Source organism: Lissotriton vulgaris, unplaced genomic scaffold, assembly GCF_964263255.1.
Source record: "Lissotriton vulgaris unplaced genomic scaffold, aLisVul1.2 SCAFFOLD_1047, whole genome shotgun sequence".
NCBI classification, from domain to species: Eukaryota; Metazoa; Chordata; class Amphibia; order Caudata; family Salamandridae; genus Lissotriton; species Lissotriton vulgaris.
The window spans coordinates 509638-536350 of record NW_028255054.1 but is presented as its reverse complement, the minus strand read 5'-3'; the positions used below and the strand labels follow the sequence as shown (position 1 = coordinate 536350).

The following is a 26713-nucleotide window of genomic DNA, read 5'->3' as shown; positions in this document are numbered from 1 at the left end:
TCCCCGACCCCCGCCTGCCCCGACATTGCCTTTCCTCAGCCGATCTGTGTTGTTGTAACTCCCCGTCCCCCGCCTGGCCCAACAACCGCCTGCCCCGACATTGTCCCCGGAGCCTTACCTCAGCTGCCGCTCCTTAGTGCGCCACTCCTCGCCGCTCTGCTCCTCACCGCCTGTGTTGTTGTAACTCCCGTCCCCCGCCTGCCCCGACATTGTCCCCGGAGCCTTACCTCAGCCGCCGCTCCTCAGTTCACCGCTCCTCGCTGCTCTGCTCCTCACCGCCTGTCCGCCGCAGCTCCTCCCCCGGCCATGTCCACCTCTCCACTGCTCGCACCGCCGCTGGCCTGTCCGCTGCTCCTCAGGTCACCGCTCCTCCCCCGCGCCATGTCCGCCGCTCCTCGGACGCCGCTCCTCCAAGTGCTCCTGACGTGAGCACGCACGTCGCGGCCGGCGCCACTTTGGAGGGACTACTTTTTTTTTGAATATACATTTTGTAAATAATGTTTATTTTTTAAATTTATAAAGCCTATGTCCTTCTGCTTGCCCTGACGTTTTCAAACATGTATTGGGTGTTTGGATTGGTGGTGTACTTTTCGAGTTTACGTGGCACAAAGGACACAATTTTCTCTTTATATTAGTAGTATAGTAATATTTATATATATCCACAAGTTCTCAAGACTTCAGGACGCACTCGCCATCAGTAAACCTCAGTTTTTCAGGCAGCAGTTTAGCAAGTTCACAGTCTCCATGTTATGATGCCTTACGCGTTTCAGATTACAAATCCTTGATCACAGGCATGGGCGGCAGCACAATCAATGGAAAAAGACTCACAATGACATCACCAGTACCTTTTATCGCCCACAGGTGAGGGCCTTGCATGATGTTTAAAATAGCATTCTGGGATCGGTAGTCTTTACAATACATTCCTCAGTTCACAATGAAACTCCTACTGCTCACTCGTAATTAATATACTTCAATTCTGCCATTAGTGGGCTCACTGTAAGTTGCACGCTGCGTTGCAAATTATCAAATGCCAAGACTGATGGTCCGATGACGGCTCCCAACATAAGAAGCCCACCGGCCTGCTGTCATATCCAGCGGTGGTGCAACCTCACGGCAGGACTGCAGTGTATAGATACATACTGTTCTACAAGTGCCCAAGACTTCAGGACGCACTCGCCATCAGTAAATCTCCATTTATCAGGCAGCAGCGCAGTTTATCACGTTCACAGTCTCCATATTATAATGCCTTACGCGTTTCGGATTACCAATCCTTGATCACAGGCACAGACGGCAGCACAATCAATGGAAAACGACTCTCGATGACATCACCAGTACCTTTTATTGCTCACAGGTGAGGGCCTTACATGATGTTTAAAATAGCATTCTGGGATCAGTAGTCTTTACAATACATTCTTCAGTTCACAATGAAACTCATACTGCTCACTTGTTGTTAATATACTTCAAATCAGCCATTAGTGGGCTCACTAAGTTGCACGCTGCGTTGCAAATTATCAAATGCCAAGACTGATGGTCCGATTTTATTTATATATATATATATATATATATATATATATATAAATATATATATATATCGACCACCAACACAATTATACTCGCACTCCACCAGGATGTAGTTATATAGCAGGTTTATTTCAACAGCGTGCCATTACAGCACACTGTCATTAACCAACGCGTTTCAATCTTGCGATCTTGGAAACCACACTCAAGCCTGAGATTGTGCGAGTTATGTATTATTGGTGAATGTAGTTGCTCTTATACTGTTGGTCTTTCTATCCCACCAAACAGACCAGTTCCCTTCCTGCAGTCAGTAAGGTATGTTTGTCGCCGTCAAAGACCTCACAGGTATTGAAACATCTCTCCGCGGGACAGTTTTGGGCATACAATTTAGTATCAGCCAAATGGTGCATCTTGACATGTTCAATAGAAATGTAGAGATTCTCCTTGCGTCCAGGCTGTGGAGGCAGAATCACAGTTCGAGTGCCCTTTAATCCAAGAACTGGGACTGGTGCACTGTAGGAGGGACCACATTCTTTTTTGTTCTCTATCTTCTTCAGGACCAGATCTCCAAGTGCAACTCCGCTTTAGAAAGAGGGTCTCGAGTCTTTTGTAGATCCTGTAACATAGCACAATGGTTATCTATGTCAAACACTGCGGCTGCTGCCGCCACCTGTCTAGACCATCAAGGTCTGGCACAAACATTTTGATGCCAAAGAGCATTTCGTATGGGGTCCGCCCACCCAGAGATCTTTTTGGGAGATTATTTAGTGCTCGTGGAACTCCAAATAAATGAGTCACCCAACCCCTGCCAGTACCTAAGGCTCTAGCTGTCAAGGATTGTTTTAAGCCAGGGTTCATTCGCTCCACTGTAGACTTGCCCTTAGGCCTGAATGGAGACGAAAACTGCAATAGCACCCCCAGCGACCTCATTGCATCCTTTTAAGCTTTAAAGGCGAACGCAGGACTCTGGTCAGAATGGAAGGTAGCACACGCAAATGTTCCAATAAAGCCACGCAAATCTCTAATGACATTTTGAGCATCAGCACTATGTTGCGGCCGAACCCAAAGGAATTTATTACACAAATCTACTGCAACCAGAATATCTTTATAGGCAGTGTTGGATGTCAAAAGACCGCAGTGATCAAGCTAAATACATCTGAATGGTTGATTTGAGATGTATAGCTGCATGTGAGGTGGACGTGCAAGAAAGTACATAATTACGTGTCTGTCTATAAAGACCATGCCACCAATAACGCTGCTGCAAAAGAGAAACTCCAGCATGTGCAGATGCCATGCCTTCGTGCACAGCAATTATTAAAGTAAGCCTGTGGTCCTCGTTTGGAATCATCCCATCCCCAAAGGACAGAATGGAAGCAAAGGAAACTTTTTCCAGTGATAAATTATAAGAATATTTAGAAGGGAAACCTTGGGGGAAAGCCGTCCCATCACTTGTAGCAGCTACAGCTGCCAGGATTTCATTATCCATTATAGTCATGGACCTTGTAACTGCTGTTACTGAACATGTGGCAACTGCAGATTTGGCTGCCTCGTCAGAATTGCCAACAGCATGTGGTCCTATACGCAAATGGCCAAGAGTATGTATAACGTGTGAGCGGCAATATTTCCTTAGGAGCTGCCCCTCGAACCCAACGTGTTTTATGCTTGATTGGCTACACTTAGAGTCTCGATAATCGTTTGAGACCAAAAGAAGAGATTGTCATTAAAGGACTGTACACAATAGAAAGAATCGCACACTATAAGTGTAGGTACATTTGGATCGGCAAATTCGAGAGCCAATACTAAAGCCTGAAGCTCAGCCAACTGAGCCGTGCAGTCAGCAAGAGACTGTGTGTGGACTAAGGAAGACTTAAACACACCGTCAACCATAGAGCATGCCACAATAGCACAGGCGGCTGAGTAAGCATGTTTGGAACCAATGTCCAGATGAGCAGATCCGTCGGTATAAACTATACATTTGTATTGGTCATGGGGAAGCAAAAACAGTGGCGCAGGATGAACTTGTTCGTACTGTAAAAACCCCTGCGTCTGCAAGGATGGGTCAAATATAAAAGGGACATCAGCCAACGTCAAAGGACTCGCCCACTGAACCCAGTGCAGGTGTAAGGCTTTAGAATTCGGTACGCTCGCCTTTGTAACTGCCTCTTGAGTAGGCACAGGCGATACCATAAAAATGCGTTTTCCCTGAGCCAAAGAGCGCTCCTTCAGGATCGTCTTCTGTATTGCTGTAAGAATGTTCTCAATGGGGGAAAACACGCATTTCTACTAATGTGTACAAATGCGATTTGTAGGCAATGGGGACCGTATCTTCCTCACTGAATGTCAGGTGAATGAAACCGCTGTACCAGGTACAATCTGTATGACCAAGTTAGTTGTGTTGTCACAAGTTAACAAGAAGTTATTTGCAAGCAGATCAGAATGCAAAGACCGAAGAATTTTTGTATGTTGCGGAAGCCAGCTGGAAGACGAAAAAGAGGGTTATATAAACGCATAAAGCGTTTTGATACGCTGAGCAAAATCAGTAATGTATGTCCTCCCGAAATTAAAAAAAAACAGGAAAGATTGTAACTTCTTAAGAGTAGAAGGAGGCTGCAATTGAGCAAATTTCTGCAGAAAGTGGGGGGCTAAGCCCCTCCCTTCAATGTTGAGTTTGTAACCTAAAAAGAGTACCGCCAAATAGGCGATATGAGACTTAGCAAAATTAAATGTGTACCCTAAGTCTGCTAAGGACAATATGATGCGGTCAACACGCACCAGATGCTGTATCGATTCGTCATCAGTCCAATAAATTTCGTTGGCGTAAGAGAAAGCATCAGAATCTATGTTGTGTAAAATTGACACAACATGCGCAGCAAACGCACCAGGGCTATTCTTATAGCTCATGGGCAATTTTGTAAATCTTTTCTGATTGCCGACCACAGTAGATGTGGTCCAGTCATGGCTCTCAGGAGCCAAATTGTGACTGTAAAATCCATTGGAAATGTTCAAAGTGGTTTTATATTTTTTCCGGGCAATATTGTTTATTGACGCAGAGCTGTGGGTGTTTTGTACAGCAAACGTACGAACATGACTGTTCAAATTTCTATAAACCAAAACTACGCAATATGAACCATCCGGTTTTGATATTGGAAAGAGAGGATTATTCATTGATGGAACACAGGGTTCAATTACACCCTGATATTTAAACTGGGCCAACATGTTACTAACAGACGCTTTCACCTCACGTCTGATCGGATACTGTGCCTGAGGCTGTGGCATTGATTGCAACGGGATCTCATGTGCCGGTTAATCTCTTCCCAGCCCACCTGATTGCAATACACAGCTGGCACTAGGGCTAAAGCCCATTCCGATGCATAAGCCTGTTTAGTCTCTTCAGAGACGTGACACGAAAAACTCTGAAATATCACGTGCTCACCTCGGGAAGAAGCTAAAACAAATGGAGGTCAATTCGCCTCCGCCAACAAAATGTCATAGGACGAGGTAAGATTATCCCAAACGATACCCTTAATTGTATGTTGTATATCACCGTCAATATGGAGGACTATTTTATGAAGTCTATCAGTGGGTGCAAGTCTTGTATCAGCTGTTTCCACAGTAATGAATGTGTCAGTTGCTCTTGCCTCCAGACAAGGACGGAGAACCTCTCGTACTATGGTATCTTCTGCCGCATTGTCGAGTGTCACAGCCCATCTTCAATCGAGATGCAGGGGTCTTACCGTCTGAAGCATACTACGCTGTTAAAGCGGCAACTTTGTTCTTTTGAAACTGGGCATGATATGGAAGTTGTCCCTCCGGTTTTGCCTTTATGTCAAACTGGCGTGACAGATCACGTCGTTGTTACGTGGTCTCGCCTTTTCAACGGTCTTGATGTTCCCCTCCATTGTTGATCCGACGAGTCCTGCAGGGAACCAGGAGAACGAGAATCCGAAACCTGAAACCTCTCTGGTGTCTTAAGCTTAGAGCGGTCACGCAAATCATACCTACACTCCGAAGCATCAGGTGTCGCTGAACCAGCATGCAAACCTTGCTTCTGTTGTTGTTGTTTACTCTTGTTCCAATTATTTTTAGGAAATAATGGATGCCCCTCCTTCTTGATAGGGGGTTTATTCTAAGTCTGAGTAAAAGGTTTATTCCCCAAATGATTACGCCCTAATGCTTTATACACCATAGCGATAATCTTAGGCAATTTGCGTTGTTTTTCAACGTCTGCTACTGCCTCAAGGAGCTGACTCACTTGCAAACTAACCGCTTCTACTTCTATATTGGCTAATATCATATCAGAGACTATAGGGATTACCCAAACCAGTCTCATCCCCAACTCCAGGGCGGCCTCCGCCCGTGTTCCTCTTGAACTTTCTTAAGCACTGTCATGAAGGAGGTGCCAAAGAATAGAGAATACAGTGCCGCAAACACCTTCCCCCAGATGATGCAATCAGCTAAATTGGGAATATGACCTTTTGGTAAACTCTTTGTAAGGATCCTGTGTTTATCCAAAGGAGTACTATTGGGAAATACAGCTTTGAATTGCCCAAATCGCTCAGCTAACCAGAACGTCAAATCATCTCTAGTTGGAGGACGCATTCCCATCACAGAATTATTCATGATGGGGCTAATTACCATGCCTCCCTGTCCTGATTGCTGAGAAGGGGCTCCAGCCGGAGCCACCTGGATCATGCATGACATATATTGCACCACACTTCTGTGAATATGAACTAAAGATTCATGCAATTCCCGCAGCTCTGCTTGTGAAACCCTGCGATAATTTGGGTGTGGTGTAAAACCCGCCAAAAAGGGCCATGTGGCCCCGTCGACCAATAAAGGGCATAAACGGACCACTGTAATAGGGTGAGGTAGGGCACCATTAAACCAGATGGTGTTCTCCCAGGCTGACAATGGACGTTCAAGAGACCGATACGGTCTATAATTCTGGGGAACCGCAGCATGTTCATATTCATGAAAGAAATTATAATTCCAATCCACCACCCGGAACTTCACCTAAGAATAAAAAACCATGAAGCGAAAAGCAGCGTTCACTCCAACCACAAAAATAATGGTTGCTCCCGCAACTGGGACTTCATGTTGCGTCAAATGAGCAGTCAGTGCTGCGAGATTATGAGCAGCAATAGCCATTATCTAAAGCGAGAGGAAAACAAGGAAAATGGTAGAACAACAAAGGGTTTTCAAGAAGAAAAAACAAAACCTTTTAAAATCCAAGCTTAAAAAACCTATAATCTCTAGTATAGGAGGGGAATCCCTCACACCAAGGACGTCTCCGGTTATTGATGAGAGGGTATTGCGAACAAGCACAAGCGCTACTCGGGGGTCTTATAAGTACCAGACCAAACATTGGGTGCCATTTTGCAGGGATTCTGCACATACACAGAACTATGCACAAGATTATGGAACCTCGGTGTATAGGGGCTAAGCCTTCCTATAACCTTAGTGCTCACGAGCCCAGGACCGACTAGCTATAGTGTCTCACTCACTCTCAGTAATAATGCAATAATGAGACACCCCAGAACACAACACTCCCGGATCTCTCAGGAATTGCGGTAACAAGACACACCTTTTTGCTCACATTCTTGTACTTGTCCTCAATAAGATCCGCCAGATACGAAAATAGTTTAAAATATTTATTTTAACGAACGTGCTCTAAAATGCAGCATATGAGCCACCACTAGCAGCAAAATGCATAATATCAATACAGTTAGCATTGCAGCAAGGCCATATATCATAAAGGGCAATGTCATTTTATAAAGGCAGTAGATAACGGACTAAAAGGCCTAACCACCCTCCCCTTGGTAAGCAGAAGTATTATTATATAATAGAAGATCTCTGGGCTTTGTCAGCAGACCCCATTACATCCCCATAATATCAACGTACGATTCTCCAGCAGAAACAGCTGCATTGGTATGTTTTGTGTAATTGGTAGGGCCTGACCAGAACAGAATAAGTCAGTGTTTATCGACCTTGCTCACAAGTTCAAACTAAACTCCAGGAACGGGCAGAGAAGCAGCACAGCAGAAGTTCTCATGTGAAAGGCATAAACAGATTCTTGCAAAAATAAAGACATGTAATGTCGTGCGCAAAAGCAGCTTCATGGCTACCAGGCTCATGCTAACTTAAAGATGTCGACAACGACTCTAGCGACCACGTGACTGTAGCATTAAGCAGCCATACTTCAAATTGCTGATTATGCACGATGCTCACCAGGCAAAGGCGACTCATGTCTACTCATGTTCCTTGACATATAAGCAGCATTTGAAACAGTGAATCTCAAAATTCTGCAAACCCTTTTGGATAGCATGGTATAAATGGCACAGTTTTCTGAGCTGCTATCATCATGCCTGGAAAGCTGCTTCTAAGAAATAAAATAGTAAAATAATTTCTCTGAACTTTCTACTCTATGCGGTGGAAAGCCACAAAACCCAATTTTATTTCCAACTTTAAAAAAATCTGTACCTTGAACCTTTGACCACACTTTGTAATCTTGCACATTTCCTTGGCGGTACTATTCAGTATACCTAAAAGTATGCTCTCCAGAAGACCTATTACTTCTAGGTGTAAACTCTAAATGACTTTGAATGATGTCTGCTTTTCACCATCTGATCTGAAACCGATGGAAGTCCAAATTCCTGCTAATCTCTTCCCATTATACTCTATTCTGGCGCAGTTATGGCTGGACTTATACATGTACTAGACCTAAAACTCACACCATTGAATGGACTGAGCTTCGTGTGTCTCACTAGATAAAAATTTGAACCTATGTGTAGAAAAGATCGCGAACTACAGATGCCTAATAACCAGAAAGATTAGTTGAAACTGTACAGCCTGTGCCCATGAGAACACCAAAAGGGTAAAGCAGTACATTCCATTGGAAAGATGGCACAAACTACATAAGTGCCGATTAAACACCAATTCATATAAAACACTATTTACACATATCCTCCATTGCAGACATTGGTTTATACCAGTTTAATCATTTGTTGATGTTGACCCGTATTATCTGAATTACAATTTAAAACTGTGGTACAATCTCTGGTCATGTCAAGACTTAACTTTGTTCACAGATATTCACAATATCCATCCAGCTTCACTTAAGATAACCTTGCACACAACTGCAAGACTGGCCTCAGAAGTGAAATACATTCAATATATCACCACAGTCCTCATTGCTCTCAACTGGCTTTGTACACTAGTGTAAAACATATCCAAAATGGCCTTCATCAAGCACAAAGCTATGGACCAGAGCACATTCACATACTTGACACAAAAAATTACCACCTTGGGCTGTAGCCACACTTTATGATGTTCTGAATCCAGGTTGCTAAAATGATCTTAGTTTAAGAAGTAAGTACCATTTTCCAATCGTTTTTAAGCAGCATTCTTAAAACTAGAAGCCTGATTCCTCCGAATATAAGCGCAGACCCTCTTCTGAGGAATTTGAAAGGAAATCCAATACCAACAGTTCCAACTGTTTCCTTAAGGATGACAACATACCTGACAGTTGCAGGTTCTCTTCTATAAGTCTGCCAAATCAGTACCTAGCATAGATTTACACATGTTATATTTCTTTCCTTATGTAACTATTATGTCTGGCCCATTTTAAATGCGAATTGAAAATGTATGACCTTATACTGTTTAATTCATGTGTAAAAGTTTTGCAGTCTAACATGTGACAATACATTACATGATATGATATGTTTGACTTTCAAGTGTTTCCTCATTTGAAGTCATCTGAAACCTCGGTATCTGTTGCATGCTATATAATTCTGAAAATAAATAAAATAAATTAGGCAATGAATACCTTACTGCGTTCCATGTCCAGCTGAGATTTTCCAAGCCTCCCCCTTCAAAAGTAAGACAGCTAACACTAAGAACACTAGAAATGCCCCTGCAGCTGTCCAAACACGAGGGTTCAACATGGGGCTGGCCTTTACCACCCTACAAATAAATGAGGAAGTCAATACAAGAGCTGGCAAGATAAGTTAAAGGGTGCAAAGACAAAAAGACAAACACCATGATAGAGACACCAGTGCTGATATTACACACAAGTATCTCTACACAAAGCAAGCTGAATGACAAAAATATTCAGTGTCTAGCAAAATAAATTACTTTGTAATGGTATGCCAGTCAAAAAAACCCTGATGAGAAGAATCTGCACATGGCCAAAACTATGCATAACTTCCGGGAGGATCATCGAGATGCTAAGTGCGAAGAAGAGATTCACAGAGTTTTGGGCGCTATACAGAAGCCACAAAACCAGGGTGACGCAACTTAATACAAAACTAAAGTAATGTGCCTAGAAATGTCAGCTCTATTTGGCACCAGGGATACTGAATGTCTGTGATGGCATGCTCACTTAAGCCACCTTGAAATATCAACACTATGCTTACCTGCGAGCACTTTAAAAAGAAAATCTACGTTCTGTGCAGCCCAACTGGATAGAACTCAAAGATAAAGCATGTTAGAGATAAATACTGAGATGATTCTTTAGTACCATGACCCAGGCCATTCTTTGAGTTCTAGTGAGCAGAATTGCAAGACATCGCAGTGCATTGTGGTAACCTTCATGCAGCTGTTTAATGAATGTGGGCTTGTGCAGGACTTCTGATCAGCCAGGAGCCGGCTGGCTTCTCTTCACACTGGACAGGTCAGCACCTCTTTAAGGCAGTACAGAAAGCCTCTTCAGAGGCTATATCCTACCCCAAGTCTTTCAGGAAGTCAGGAAACAATTAGGCCATGCCTCTTGTATATATCACTCAGAACCGGGTCTGCAGAGCCCCCTGAAGTCCATCCAGTAAAAAATCCTTAGCTCAGACGGTCAATAATATTAATCGATTGGAGGTACAATTGCTAAATCTAGGCCTATCTACGCCTTTTATTGTTTAAGTTTCAATTCCTCTTCTTGTTAAGAGGAAGTGCCTCCTATCCGTTTTTCTCTGTATTTTAGGGGTGTAGATGCTGATAACTCTCTTCATTGCACTTGTAAAAGGTTATGAGATCATGAACCATGAGGCAATTCTGATTTGGGGCACTTGAGTCGGTAGAAAATTGTGATAATTTAATCTTTGTAAAGACAATTTTGTAATCTTATAGAAAGCAAAAAGAGACTGAATTATTGTAAACAATAATTATATTTGCATTTGGTTTTTGTAACTTTTGTCTAGCCATCGTAATCAATCACCCTGCTTATTCATTTTCAGATTCTAGACATAGGTTTCATATATTATTTTAAGATTTGATATGTCTGAGTTAATCATCAGAACGAATGTGGGTATAAAAGCATATAAACAAAACAAAGCTTGGATTTTTTTTGTACGGTTATACAATAAACCATATATTATTCCCAGCTACAAGAAATTGACAAAACGGGTGCATATACATGGGAGTTCTACTTTGCCATGTTTTGATTATATTTGTGCCACATCTTGAGACTAATCCATCTTCTTTCCATCTTTAGACTGACTCACCATGTTTGTGCTGAAGGAGAAGGATCGACCCATTGCGCAGATGTTGCAGACCTCTGGCACCTGCCCCCGATGCATCCTCCGATTTTGTGGTGTTGCAACGCAAGCGCAGTATGCTAGTTCATATCAGGTTTCAGAATACATTCCTCGTTTTAAATCAAGGCTGTTACTGCACTTCCTTAGGTGCTTCCTTTTCATCAGCACACTCATTTATGCAGAATTCCCTTTCCTTTTTCGATGTCTGTAGCTGATGTCTTACAGTGTAAAATGTCTGCAACCAAGCAATTACACATTAGGGTTGCATTCAGTAGTAGATTTTCACACAACACCAGTACTTTAACTACAGAGAAGAACAGACGTAAACCACGTTTTTTCTTTGTCACTAAGTTATTGGCAACATTAGAAAAATCCTCTTTGTACACCAAGCTGTTAAAGACTATTAAGTATTGCGTTTTATTGACTTTTACTATAATCAATGCACTTTGGGGTAGAATGGTTACCACAGAAAGTAAATGGGAGCAATTCAAAAATTAGTATACATAGTTCAACTGTTCTTGTTCATTCTCTTGTGCCATATGCCTAGTGTGAATTCTATAGAGTACACCTTTATACACATGATATTCACAGACAAAAGTGACTTAAGCTCAGTTTCCCAAACCTCTCTGTGCGCTTAATGTAAGTAGTCTATATAGAGGTTGAAAAAAATGAAAACCCTTTGATTCTTTAAATTATTCTATTAATTTTCCTTTATGTAATATGTTTTCATACTCCGGTTAAATGAAAAGAATCCAACCATGCTGAATTTTCATTGATGTACTTGCACAAGTGTTATTAAGGCCAGATGTATTTAGATGAAAATTAGGTGCTCGCATGTTAGATATGGATTCTCAAATTGTTACAGATTTGTTGGTGGTAACAAAATTTGCGTTTCATTTCCTTAATCATTCCTCATATTCCCCTTTGTTTGTGCACTTTTGCATTTCTACATGGAATTTACGTGTGTCGAATGTATCCATGTGGTTTTTTGGAGGAGGTCCTGTTATCACCAATCACCTGTTGCCCTAGACTGGTCTTCTTTGGCCTACCACCGGGCTACCTTATGAATGATGCGCTTCTCAATTCCTGTTCTATGTGATAGTTATCGCTAGAAGGGAAATCTGTGGAGAATGGAAGTCGGTAGCCCCACCTAGATTTGCTGATTGTTTAAAAAACATCATGTTGGTCAGCCAGTCAGATATGGCCTGTGGCGGAGTAAGTGCTAATAAAATCTGGTCGGTACTCGAGGCCTGGTTGAAGAAATAACTACGGTCCAATGATTATGCCAGAGGTTTGTGGTCCGGTCCTCCCTGGTACATGTATGGGTCCATGAAGGTAAATAGGAGTTGGACAATGAGACAGCCTACCTCTGGGTGAACTCTGTTGCTCACACACATATCCAAGGGGCGGAAACCAATTCTGTTTGTGTGGAAGGCACAGAAAGATCCCATCTAGAGCAATCATCTTCTGGTGGCATGTACGAGGACAAAAAATAAAAATAAAAAATGTGGTGGCAATATTATGCAAACCTATGTCCAATTTGCAAGATCATTCTGAATCATCATATTGTGTGTGAATGGCTTAAACCAATCTCCCTAGTACTGCGTAGGATTTAGTTTCAGATCTTCAATCATCATCATCTATCATACTTTATTCGATTTGGATTAAATCATAACAGTTCAAGAAGAAAAACAAAAATTGCAGGGCCAGTAATAAGTATACAATATAGTATCTCAGTATACTATGAAATACATTGTAGGGAACACTAACATGGTTATGAGTCTGACTCAATGCTGATACTGATTTGCCTTCTAATACTGATTACATTACTTAACCGCATCGCTGTGGCGGTCATTTTTGCGCTGCACGGCTTTTTTACAAAAGCCGCGTTACATGACGAGCTTAGCTCGTCATACGCACACGCCCCCCGTGGCTGATGACGAGCTGAGCTCGTCATCAGCATCGAAGGGGTTAAGAAGTTATAGACAGAAAGACAAAGAAACTAATTCTCAAACCTTTGCAGAAAGTGCACTACAGGTATACAATTTCTTATATCCTGTTTCCTCAGCAGAGGTTTAATAAAGTGCAAACGTGGAAGTGAATAAAATCGACATAAAAACAGCACTTGTAAGGTGCTCTGCTGTGAAATACTATCACAGGGACAAGAGGGCATATGTGTAGGCCAGTTGCTACTTTGAGGAAAAGAGACTAGGTGGTGGTGAAAAATGCTTAACCTGAATCTAGTGAGAAGAAATCTCTGGTACCAGGAAGGTACAGATGTTAAATAGTATTGATAGACCCAAACCACTTCATCTTTCATATCCAAGTAAGCGGAAACAGATGGAATAGATCTAGCATATTCCGCTTTGTTTGCACACTTATATATCTAGGTGAAATTCACGTGTGTGTAATGTGTCCACACATTAGTAATAATATGGAAACCCTTGATCATATTTGCATACTGGACCGATCATTATGAATTATCCTATTGTGTGTGAGTGACTTAAACTAATCTCCCTCTTACGGCATAGGATTTGGCTCGGGATCTTCAGTCGTTTCTGGCACCTCACCAAGGGTTGGAACAGTGCTTGAAAGATAAAGTAGAAGCAGATGGCCCACCAAGCAAGAAAATCAGATGTGAAAGCACAGAAGAAGCGACTTGTAATGAGAGCAACAGCAACACTGAAACTCCACCAGTGGTGGACAAGAGTAATGTTATGGAAAACAATCATCAACCAACCTGCAACGTCTGTTTGGGAATACTTCAAGAGTTTTGTGGGGAGGATTTTGTGAAAAGGGTAAGGTTTCCATTTTCCATATGCCTTCTCAAACCTTTTCAGGACACAAATATGTTTCATGTTAAAAGCTGATTCATTTCTGATTGGTATTTTCTGACTTTCTTACAGTAGTAAGGCATACATAGACAGCTTATTTTAGCCTAACGGTTAATGCAGTTTGATAAGGATTAAAGTGTTCTGCTTCTCATTTTGAACAGGTTGCTTGCTTTTTGCTGAATTGAGTTGTTGAGCCTGTTGTACTGTACAGGACAAACACATAACTTGAGTTAAATAACACATTTTGATTGTGCACATTAACAAACATACTTTTATGCACTACCTTCAACACAAGGTATTCAATTTTCTAGGCCTACGCCACAGTATTCTGGGGAATCCTTACCTTGCGTGTCTAAAGTGGCTAATCCTTCAGCTCCTCTACATTGACTTCAGAACTAGGCCTTTAAAGTACTTGGATTGCCCAAGTTCCAAAGCTCTAAGCAGGAAATTTGAATATCCACCGTTTTCCATTACTGGCTTGCATCAGAGAATACACTGACAGACATTAACAATGCTATACACTTCAGTGAAACCATAGGAACTATAATATTAATTTTGCTGTCATTTTCATACAAAAAAATTCTTTTTATTTCTAATTGTTTTTCTAAAAACAGACGTAGAGCTTTTTATCCCGCAGTACAGTTTTCTAATGATGCACTGTTCTTTTCGTACTTGCTCATTTAGTTTAGCCAATCCTAATTGTCATTTTTGAGAATTATTGGTCCTTACCATGTGTGTGTGAAGGGCCCCAAAGATATGGAATTGTAGGTGGTTTGCCTATTTTAATTATATTTGTATTTATGACGTTTGTAACATGTCTGTATTACTTGACATGACGTGCTCCCAAACATAAATATTCAATGGAGGGTTGGAGTGTCTCTGAATGAGTGGAGTATGTAGGGCTTTCCTACAGAACTGTGAGATTGATATGACTGGACAATGGCCAAGCCAAGAAGGGAACCTGGTATGTAAATATGTAAGGAAACTGAGGTCAGTATTATGTCAAAATGGGGTATCTGCCATCTAGCAATGCACAATCTGATTGCCCCAAGTGATGGGGAGCAAGGGGGTGACTTTTGGTGAAACCCCAGATTTATATGGATTCCAAATACAACGAAGCCTAGTTGAAGCTAGAGTGAGGGAAGTGAGAAGTGGGTACTTGAGGATGGCTGGCCTAAGTACAAATTATACTAAGATTCAAACAGCTGGGTGAGGTGGTAATTGTCTATACCAGTGTTTGGCACTTTGATCCAAAAGGACGCCAATTTGTATTATCAGAGTTAACTTGGGGGTGACAGGCATATTACATTATGCATTAGTTTAGCAAGTATTTGAAGGCCTGCTACACAGAAATCATAGGTGGCGTTTTCAGGTTTTTGGTTTCAGTTAACAAATTGTTTTTCATATCTGCAGCAGGGAAGGTACAGATGGCAAAGTATAATCGCTTAATACCTGCCTCTTACTCATTGGATGCTTCAGGGCATTGCCAATGCATGACACGATTAACTCAAAATTGTCTCCTGGAACTTAAATGGAATAAAACAGGGATGAGGTACAGAAGGGCTAGACCGCACCAAGCTGGATATGGTTCGGCAGCAGGAAGCACACCTGGGTAACCACAAGGGTAGAATGGCATCTAAACGGGCAACAAATGTCCTAGGGTCCACCGTTAACAACTGAGAATTTCTTATCATAGGTAATGTAGTGCAAGTAATTTCAAAACTGATATTGTACAGGTGTTTAATAAAAGTGGTGAGGGGGCAAAAAATGTCAGTTGTGGCTGGTAAGTGGAAAGCATATGTAAACAGAAAGCCAAGGCCCAATATGAACATGTGACTTGGACTCTCATGAAATTGTCTATTTGGGCAACGAGAGCTGAATATCAAGCTCTAGTAGGCAATGAAGAAAATCACAAGTCTTGGGTACCCAAAAAGGGCTCTGTGAGGTAAGCAGCAGGCAGGAAAAAGTATTAGTGTGACTTAGAAAAAGGGATGGGGGACTATGTGGATTGGGCAAGTAGTTAATGCTGAGGAGGAGGAGATAGTAAAATTAAATATGAAGGTGGCACAAACGTTCATGTCTTCTTTCAGTCCTGCAGCACTAGTGAAGGGTAAGAGACTGATCACTGTGACTTTGTTGCGAAGTTAAATGCTTTAAAGCCGACAAATGTGAACAGAGAGTCACTATAGCTATATTTAAAAGTAGAAGAGGTAGCTGAGGTTGCGACCCAGCTCCAGTGCGGGAAGGCACTGGCCCAAACCGTCTATGCACTGAACTCTGTTTGTGTATATCGAGAAAGACTAAGGGCTCTGTGCTTCAAATGTTCGAAACAGCAAGGAAATAATAGATATTGTCAGCCAATTAGCACTTATCCACTATTGTGTTCATTTACAAAACTGGAAACCAGACTAAAAGTGTACCTCATTAAGGGCAATATCATTGCCCAAGTAAGAAGCCAATGGAGCAGTCAGATATCATCCACCTAGAAAGAGGCATGAGGCCAAGTTGCCCCTGTCACCAATGTTGCACTCTTGTTACCATTAGCTCTTCAGCCCCATGGCAAGTTGGACAGTAAAAATGGATCAGTACACTTCCCACACCTTTACCCTTCCCTACGGAGTTCCACAGGGCTCCTCGCTAAGTCCGACACTGTTTAACATTTATGTTTCGGACTTAGCGAGAGTAATAAAATCTTACGGAATTGCCCTTAAAACATTCGCTGATGACACTCAACTGGTGTTATCTGTACACAACAATGGTACATCAGTTGCGGCAAATTTTCAAGAGGGAATGCGGGCAATCAGTTCCTGGATATCATCTAACTGTCTCAAATTAAACTCTGACAGAACAGAGGTGATGACATTCGGGAAACTGGAACCAATCTGGTCCCCCCTATGGTGGCCACCCGAGATGGGAGCCCCACCTCAACCTGTCACCAAGGTTCGTAACCTTGGAGTCATATTTGACAATAAAATGACTTTCCAACAACATGTCAATTCCGTGGTCTCCTCATCCTTCTACATCCTGAGAAAAATAAAGAACCTGATGCCATACCTCCCCTCGTCGGCCGGCAAAACCCTAATCAGCACTTTGGTTTTTTCAAAAACAGATTACTGCAATGCCATTCTTCTAAGTGCCCAGGAAAAAGTCCTCAACAGATTGCAGCTAGTCCAGAATGCCTCAGCCAGAATCTTACTGAGCATTCCTAAGTTCACCTCCATCTCCCCTTACATTCGACAGCTGCATTGGCTCCCAATCATGAGCCGGACAAAATTTAAGGCACTGTGCATTGCATATAAAGCCATTAACAACTCAGGCCCACAGTTTCTTAAAAATGCACTCTGCCCGCTTGAACATTCAAGAACACTACGCTCATCTTCAGCTCATCTGCTGAAAGTCCCGCGTACTAAAAGGGCCACTTGGGGTGACAGATGCTTCACTATTTCCACAGCCAAACTTTGGAACTCATTACCCCTTCACATCAGAACCGCCCCCACTCTCATCAGCTTCAGAAAAAAACTAAAAACTTGTTTTTTTTTCAGTATAATTTTCTGCCACAGTGATGGTTCTGTATTCTGAGCGCCGAGACACCCCCGGGTAGTTGCGCGCTATAAAAATCGCATAAACATAAACATAAACATAAACATATACTTGGCAATCCATTGAAAGACTGCTTGAGGTTTTTAGGGTGTTTGGTAGACTCCCAAAATTCAAAGATAAAATCTATACATCCTTTCAAGAAGTGGAATCTGGGTTTTAGCTATTTTTCTACATGTGTGAAAAAAGACAGGGAAGGTCTCCTGGCATCGAACCTATTGAGGGTAATAGTGAAGTTTGGTTAAGATGTTTAAATATCGCGGAACTTTCACTTTTACTTGCGGCTCTCTACTAAATGATTGTGCTCCCTGGTTTCTCATACATACACACAAACACACTATAATGGACACCACTAGAAGTTTTTTAAAATACAAAAGATAGATGGGATATTTTGCACCATCTTATGAAAATAAGGCACTGCAGGAATGTGTCTGGCAATGCTCAGCAGGGGAATGTATGAGGCGAGATTGTACTACTGGATCTGCAAAATATTATTGGGAGAAGGTTTTGGCACCAGAGCAGGCGCCCTCATTGAGGTTTGAATGACATGCACTTGGGAAAGAGGGGTGATCAAGGGTATACTATGAAGGGAAGACCTCACACCTATTTCTGGGGCACAGGAAGACAGTGATGAAAATAGCATCCTAAGACTGGACTGGGGGAACTCCCTGACCAAGGCCACACCTCTGAGGATAGATTGCGCTTTGAGGCAATTAACATAGTTATATGGGTTTAGGTATTAGGACCTTTTTGGAATCTCCACATTAAGGGGTGTTTGTTCAACGAATGTGCTTTCGATGCTAATGACGGAACGGTTCCGTCATGAGCATCGGTCGAGCTGTGCTCATGACGGAACCGTTCCGTCATGACCACACCCATTTGCATTGGGGCCCAGCACTGGGGGTAAATCTGCACCGCACGGATGTGGTTAAGTCACATGCTGAATGGATTCAGTTTCACTTTGAATACTCATTGGCAGATATGCAAGTGTTCAAGTAACTGCAACAAAAACATGCCATATTAAAACATAAGCAACAGGTGGAGACCATTCAGCACCGATACAGAATAGTGTATTAACATAACAACAATCCCTACTATGAAAGAACGATGCGGAAATGCCTGGCGTCTTGGTGTGGATAGAGCTGGGACCAATGGAAGCTCCACAGTGCAAATAATCACTATTGTACTCAAGCGCAGTGGCTCAATCTGGACCTGGTTCAGGATGAAGCTGCTGCACAGAATAATCCATAAAATAAAATAAAAATTAAATTCAGGATAGATGACCTAGTACTAAGAGGATGCGGGTAGACGTTACATTTTTTTTACGAAGTATGGGAATTCCCCAAATTATGAATGGAGATGGTAGGCCATTTGTCTCTGGCCTTGGGTAATGAGATTGAAAATTGAGCAGAGACTATACTGTTAAGCTCCACCTAAATGCAACAAGTACCGTATTTTCCGGCGTATAAGACGACTTTTTAACCCCTTAAAATGTTTTCAAAAGTCGGGGGTCGTCTTATACGCCGGATACCAAAGTTTTACGAGTGGAAGCAACGCTCCACCGACTTTGAATTTGAAGCAAAGATTAAGTAGAACCAAGTCAGCACCCACGAACCTCCGTATGCAATTTTATATAGCGCGGACTTTACCCGAAGGTGTCTGCGCGCTTCACAATAGGACCGGTAATGATACATGAACAGAAAATTACATTTACAACAGAACAAGAACGTTACCGGTACATGAATCAAAAATTGTGCACAGTTACTTACAGTCCCGTAGTGCCGATAGGAGAGGGTCTCACGGGGCATTTCGGTTTTCTCACTGCGTGTTCAGCCTAGAGACACAGCGGCATATGCGCTGATCTGGCGCCTCTCTCTCCTTCCGATGTGGCCATAAACCTCACGTTCATTGGAAGGAGAGGAGCGTCAGTACCCTACGTCATCTCCTCAGTTCATGGGCATTGAAAGGGGACTGCAGAAGGTTCCCGCCGGCAATACAGTACCGGTACATAATGTTTGGAAGTGTTGGAAGTGGGGGTAGTCTTATACGGCGAGTATAGGACGAAACCTACATTTAATCAAGAGAAGTAGGGGGTCGTCTTATACGCCGGGTCGTCTTATACGCCGGAAAATACGGTACTGTAGAATATTGGTCTCCCTTTATTAAACAGAGACATACTGAAGCTGTAGAACAGTGCAGAGACCCTTACATTGAAACTGTGGTGAACAAACATGGAAGGATGGCCCCATGGATGAGCTACCTTTAATTAAGCCGAAAGGGCAATAAGACACGGAAAATGAACATGAATGAAGTATTGGTTTGGGGAGAGTGAAGGGACCTAGCAAAGCGCTGGAAATGAAAGGGACTAACTTGAAGGCGAATGCACTTTACCACGCTGTGTGAATATATATATTAAAAAAATTAATGTTTTGTGTTTTTATTTGAATAAAAAATTGTTCAACAAATAACCACTGATGCCTCGGGACCCTAAGAAAAGGCTTAACAGTTTACCACTCTATTTCAGTTAAGAGATTAGCACAGAAACAATATCCACATTTTATAATCAAACAGGAGTGATGTCCTACTTAGATCTCTTACTGTTAGCCCACGGAGAAGGGAGAAGTAGAGGCCATGGCCATGCTTATTATTTGCTCTATGAAAGCACTGGCTAAGACCATGTACGCTGAATTGTGGAGGAAGGTCGCTTTCAAATGATGATGCTCTTGTGAGGGACAGTACAGTGGCTCACAACTGAAAGGGAAAGAGAAATGTTACTACAGTTTAGGAAGCTAATCTGAGGGAACAAGAGTTGCGCTGAAGTAGATGATAATGAATATACAAAACAATAGTTCGCCTAGGACTCCTTCATCAAAGGATAAATAGCACATGGAATTACTGAAGACAGTTAATGTAAAATCTCAAATTGACAGACCACTGTGTAAGAGATCCATTGATACAAATAATTATAGAATCAATCCAACCAAAGGATGCAATCTGGCATAGAGGGTGTTCCTGCAGTCTAGCTTGTTTGTGATCAGGGCATGTGTGAGAGTTTTCCGGATGCTGATTGGGAGCCATTTGAAAATCTTGCTCAGCATCTTCAAGGTAAGAAAGCATGAGGCAAGGACAGCAATGACTTGGGAGGCCACATCACGTTTGCTGTCTATGATGATCTCGAGGCCCTTTGCATGGGTGGTTGGATTGGATGACGGTTTTCGATCTGTTGGTCACCAGCTGGAGTCCCACAGGCATGTGCTCTTCCTAGAGATAAACTACAGCTGTATGTGTAACCTGCACACCATCTAATTTTCTAAACCATAGTTTAATTTAATGTTAAACCAATTGGTGCAAACCTGCTTATCCTGACTAACCCCTGTCAGGTTTTTAAATTAACTGCACAAACAGACACAATTGTGTCACGTGCAGGAATGCACTGTTCAAACTTGCTCAGGTGCAACCCGTTTTGTCTAACTTTCATTCAAAAGTACTCCGACATGGTAAATGCTTATACATTTCAATGCTTATTTTCCAAAAAACATTTTCTTCCAGTGTCGTTTACATGAACGAAACCACAACTAAAATAGCTTCACACATTATTCTTTACTTCGGTTTGTAAAAATATGCAATTACTCTACAAAACACATATTTCAAACTGTTTAGCAATTGGTTATCATTGCCGATACAATTTCAATGTGACGAATATCAAATTAATACATAGGAAAACACTTTTCATCCGTGCTTGTGTCGGTTCCCAATGCATTTCGATGCACTCGCATCTTCGTCAGGGGAAATCACTGCGTAAATAAATAATAAGAATTTTGTAACCATATTGTCAATTTATCATCTTCTAGTCGCATACTGCCATTTAATCATGAGACAACACAGTACATATTTCTTGAGCATGTTACTTAATCCAACAAAACCAGCTATCCAAGCATTGTACATTTCTACTGTGGTATTCCCTATACATGCTATTGAGTTCAACCAAGTATAATCAACGTGTATAGTATGAGTACTCTACTACCTGCCTTACAAAAAATGAAAAAAAGGGGAGAAACATACCCTAAAATCAAGCACGAGTTCTTTCTTCAACAGTTGTGAATTGAGCCAATAGTCCTACAAACCAAAATCGAGAATTCACGTAAGTGCACACTCTCTCTAACCGTTTTTCATTATAGTATCCCAATGACGTATCAATTACTTCTAAATGTTCTGGTGTATATCTTGAGCCTCTTAAATACACTGCGCTGAATGCTGAAAGCACAAAAAGGAATCCACTATTCTTTCTGATAGTGGATTCCTTTTTGTGCTTTCAGCATTCAGCGCAGTGTATTTAAGCGGATTAATTCGAGGATTAATCATCAGTTTAAACAAAGCTGCCTCACTACCTGGAAGATGTAATGATTCCAGTTTGCATTGGTAAATGGATTTGAAAATGATTGATATTCCACCACCTTTACCTGAGGGTCTATCCTGATGCAGTACAACATAGTTGGGAGGGATAGCTGCGGCAATGTCTGGACCCGAGCTGGCCTGTATCCAAGTCTCGGTCAGAAACCGAGCGTCAGGGGATTCCTCAGTGATAAAGTCGAAGATGTTGAGTTTGTTCTTAGGAAGCGATCTGCAATTTAGGCTCCAAAAGTGGAGCGGGGAGGGGGAAGTAGTATGACCCTTAGTAGGCTTCCTTTTTCCCCTATGATGCTTAACGCTCTGTTGTGTCTTAGAGAGCTGCATTTTGCCAGTAGAAAAGCCACAACCAGCACATAAGAAGTAATGACGCGGCAGGATGCATGAGGTGCAAGAGATGGAGGTGCAGGGTCGCAATGATAATAATGTCGTGGAAGAATAATAAAATACACGGCCATCAGGAGATTGACTACCTGAGGACATAATTGAGAGGGGCAGCCCGTCCTGCAGACCGCCCTCAGCGCGGACGGGCGCAGACGGGCTGGACTCTGGCGTGACTCCGGCGGGCATCCGGCGCGTCTGCAATCGCGTCCGCTACGCGGAGAGGCCCTCCCCCTTAAGTAGTAAGCTAGAGCGCGTCAGGGCGGGCCTACCTTCAATATGGCCGCTATTGCACCCTCGCCTCCCCGGGACCAACTCTCAGCGTCAGCACTCAGCTGAGAGTGGCCCAGATGGAGAAGGGAGGTAGGAGGAGACAAATTCGTAATTCTGGCGCTTATTAAAAATCAAGCGCGAGTAAATGCATCAATCACAGTTGACAGTTTTAAAATGCTTATTCCAAATACCAAGTGTCTGCTAGCAATGCAGTAAAAAGATCAAGCGAGAGAACCTCCGGCTTCCGCCTCAGAGGGTTAGAAAGAGTTTCAGCACGCAAATGACCAAGCCCCTTAAGTAGTAAGCTAGAACGCGTCAGGGCGGGCCTACCTTCAATATGGCCGCTATTGCACCCTCGCCTCCCCGGGACCAACTCTCAGCGTCAGCACTCAGCTGAGAGTGGCCCAGATGGAGAAGGGAGGTAGGAGGAGACGAATTCGTAATTCTGGCGCTTATTAAAAATCAAGCGCGAGTAAATGCATCAATCACAGTTGACAGTTTTAAAATGCTTATTCCAAATAGGAAGTGTCTGCTAGCAATGCAGTAAAAAGATCAAGCGAGAGAACCTCCGGCTTCCGCCTCAGAGGGTCAGAGGGTTAGAAAGAGTTTCTTTAGACAGTTGGTATTCATTCAGTGGCAAGGTGATTTCAGTCATGGAGGCATTATACTTTTTCCGGGTGTTGAGCATCTTGTCCATGAGCGAGAGAATGAGTGTTGTTTCATCAGTGTAGGAGAGTCCGTTGATGTCATGAGAGCGGATGATGCTAACTAGAGGAGATCATGTATATATTGAAGAATCTCGGGCTCAGGGAGGATCCTTACGGAACTCCACAGATGAGGTCTTGGGCATCCAAGCTGTACGGTGCCAAGCTGAATGACTAGTTCCTTCCAATCAGGAAGGAGCAGATACATCAGAGCATGTGCCCTTGGATTCCAATGTTGTGTAGGTGTTGGATGAGGATGGTGTGAAAGACCATGTCAAATACTTCGGAGAGGTACAGGAAGATGAGAGCTGCCCCATTCATACTATGTCCAGAGTAATGCGGGATGTCATCTGTGGCACCGATGAGGTCAGTTTCCGTGCTGAAGTCAGGTCTGAGACCAGATTGAGTGGTGTTGAGGAGATGGTGGTCATGGAGGTATTTGGCCAGGTGTCTGTTAATAATTTTCTCTACGACATTGTCTGGAAATGGTAGCAGGGAGATTAATCTTTAGTTGGTGAGCGTTGACGGGTCTGCTTAGGGTTTCGTCAGCAGTGGAAGGACAGTTGTATGTTACCATGCATCTGGAAAGGTGGCTGAAGAGGTGGAGGCATTCAGATTGGGTGTGAGCAGGGCGCTGATGGGCTGCAGGCCTTCGGAAAAGGCTTGGTGGGGACAGGGGTCCGATGAGGCCTCTAAGTGGATGAACTTCATGGTGGCGGTAGTTTCTACTGGGCTGATGACAGGACATGTGGTTAGCATTGGGTCTTTAGATAAGATCGAGAGGTGTTCTTCGAGGTCTGTCTGGTCCAGTTGCAGGCTTAAGTTACTGTAAATGATAGTGATTTTGTTGCTGAAGAATTGAGAGAGATTGTTGCAGAGGTCCTGGAAGGGGGTGACTAAGTTGGAGGTAGCTGATGGTGAGGTGAAATCATTCACAGTGGTAAAGAATTCTTTGATTGTTGTTGGTGCTGGCATTGATGCGGTCGACCAGAGTGGTGCATTTGGTGGTCTGAATCATTTAGTGGCAGCATTTTAGGACGGATTTGAATGTACTTCTTTCTGCATTGTCCTGGCTCATTCTCTGTTTGTGCTCCAGTTGTTTGCAGTGGTGTTTCATCAGTCCAAGTTCCCCTGTGTATGAACTGGCCTGGGGTCTGGATCTTGTTCAATTGCTGTGTTTGAGGGTGGCTAGGGAGTTGGCTTAGGTGGAGATCCAATTGTTGAAATTCTTGATGACTTGCAGGAGGCTGTTGCTGTGTTCAGGTCAGTGGGTGTTGAGAGCCGTGTTCCAGTCCTTTTCAGTAAATCTGTTCCACTCATGGTGGGAAGGGCTGGTAGTGGTCCTTGTGTGTTGGGCTGAGGCGGGGATGCTGAACTTGATGTGGGCGTGGTCTGTCAGGGAACTTGGGTGGGCTCATAAACTTGGATGTAGTTGAAGTTGGTGAAAATAAGATCCAGGAAGTGTCCTGCAATGTGATTAGGTCCCTTTTCATTTTGGGTGAGGCTAGGCTTCCAATGTCTTCAATAAGTGCTCTAGAGTTGGGGTCAGCAATGTCTTCCAGATTGATGTTTAGGTCTCCACGTAGGAATCGAAGACGAGTAAAGCAATTAAGTCTGTGATGGTGTTGGTGAAGCTGGTGCACTGTCCCAGTGGTCTGTAGATGAGTGCTGCTTAGGGTGAAGTAGACTGTGACATGGAGCTTGAACAACAGGTGTTCCATGTTGGATAATTATTGGTCTGTGGATATGGTGCAGCTGGCGGTGTTCTTGTGGACGATTGTGATTCTACCTCTGGGCTTGTGAAGACTATCTTACCTGTAATCTTGTAGGCGGGGGGTGGCTTTCGCGATGTTAGGTGCCAATGCAGGATTCAGCCAGATTTCTGTGATAAAAAGTGGGTCAGGGGGATTGTCATGCATCAGATCCTAGATCTCTGGGGTGTTTTTGGCGAGTGAGTGGGTGTTAAATTAAGCAGTGTGTAGTGGGCAGCTTTTCAGACTAAAGGTAGGTAAATACAACCCAAGTAGCAAATAAGTTATATTATCATTCTATATTTAAACTTGTAATTTCTATATTATGGGAAAAGGTGCTCATTTTGCTTGCGATATGAAACAAGATAAGAAGCTTGGTCTAGTCTTCTGATTGCAGGTTTTTCTTTACTGATATTTAGATTTATTGTAATACTGTGAACACCTAATGCAACTTACTGACTATAGGGCATTTTGTACCCATTCATTTTTTTTACCTTTAATATAAACAACCTTATTCTATGCAGCTGGCTTAACAAGTAAATAATGTTATGTCAAATGAACACGATTAGCATCTCTCTTTACCTTTCTGTAAATAGAATGCATTGGTTTGTTTGCAGGTTAGACTGAAGGTTGACTCAACTGGACAGGAGTTTAAAAGCTTTGTTGTATCTGTGTCTCTTCCTCCACAGCTGTCTGTCAGAGAGGTAAGTTATTGAATGATTTCAAACTTGCTATAAACTGCGATAGACCAGTGGTCAGGAACTCTACTCACAGAATATTTGGAAAGGAATTCCTGCAAAGTGCTTTATTGGAAACCTTAGAAAATCGCACCCTTAGATGAATATATGTGTTGCTGTTAGAAATGGGCAAATCACTAAAAGAGCTTGGACCCTCGAGCCCAAAACGAACTGAGCTATAATGTGCGTTGTGCCTGCCACCAACACACTGACCTAATGTACCAAGATTTTATGAAAAAACTTTGAAGTTTGATGTAAAACAGGAGAAGGGAATAGATACCCATCTAGTGGTTGAATGGCACTATGTGAAATCAGTAAACCTGGCTTCCCCCTCTTGACCAAATTGTGTGATCCTTGGCAAGTATTTTATGTCACTGTGCTTCCTTTTACCGTGTTGCTTTTGAGAGCAGTTTGAAATACATAAGTTCAGGGTGTGTACTCTTGTGTCTGATTAAAATAGACTATAATGTTGTTACAAATAAAATCTAGGCCACATAAAGGGTGCAAATGACAACTGACTTGCCTCAATTCACAAATAGCATTGTTGTTATGGTGGGGGTCGAGTGAACATTCATATTTAAAATGTCATGTTTTAAAAACTGTCACTTCTAGTAAATGCCTCTCAATGCAGAGATATACTGATGTACTAAGTTGAAACGGTTCTGCATGTTAAAGAAATACACTTTTTTGAATTCTAAATAGTCTTTATCATTCTTTTTATGTAGTTTTTGCTGCACACTTTATGACAACCCTTTTCAGGGCTCAGCTTGTGCAAGGGCTCTTAGAGCCCAGCTAGCCACTTTGCTCAGCTCTTTCTCGACTTTCCCTGTTAATTTGTTGACTCGCCTGTAGGAAGGTACCTCCTGACTATGGTTGCCCCCAACTTTTTGCCCTGTGTTTTAGCTGGTTTTTGACATAGTCGACCTGGGATCCTGCCAATCAGGACCCCAGGCCTACTGCTCTCTCTTTAAAATGGATTCCATGTAC

The 26713-nt window shown here is 42.6% G+C and overlaps 1 protein-coding gene across 3 annotated transcripts in view; it reads left to right on the top strand.

Annotated features, from left to right (window-relative positions):
- The window catches only part of PUS10 (pseudouridine synthase 10), a 342171-nt gene that overhangs the window by 38016 nt on the left and 277442 nt on the right, over positions 1-26713 (top strand). The window contains exons 2-4 of one of the 3 annotated variants that reach the window (XM_086951846.1): positions 11000-11136; positions 13574-13840; positions 25607-25693. In XM_086951846.1, coding sequence (XP_086807972.1) covers positions 11011-11136; positions 13574-13840; positions 25607-25693 — 480 coding nt within the window. In that variant the 5' untranslated portion in view covers positions 11000-11010. Of the gene's footprint in view, positions 1-10999; positions 11137-13573; positions 13846-25606; positions 25694-26713 lie in introns of those variants that run through there. The other 2 variants (XM_086951845.1, XM_086951847.1) reach the window with 2 other exon arrangements.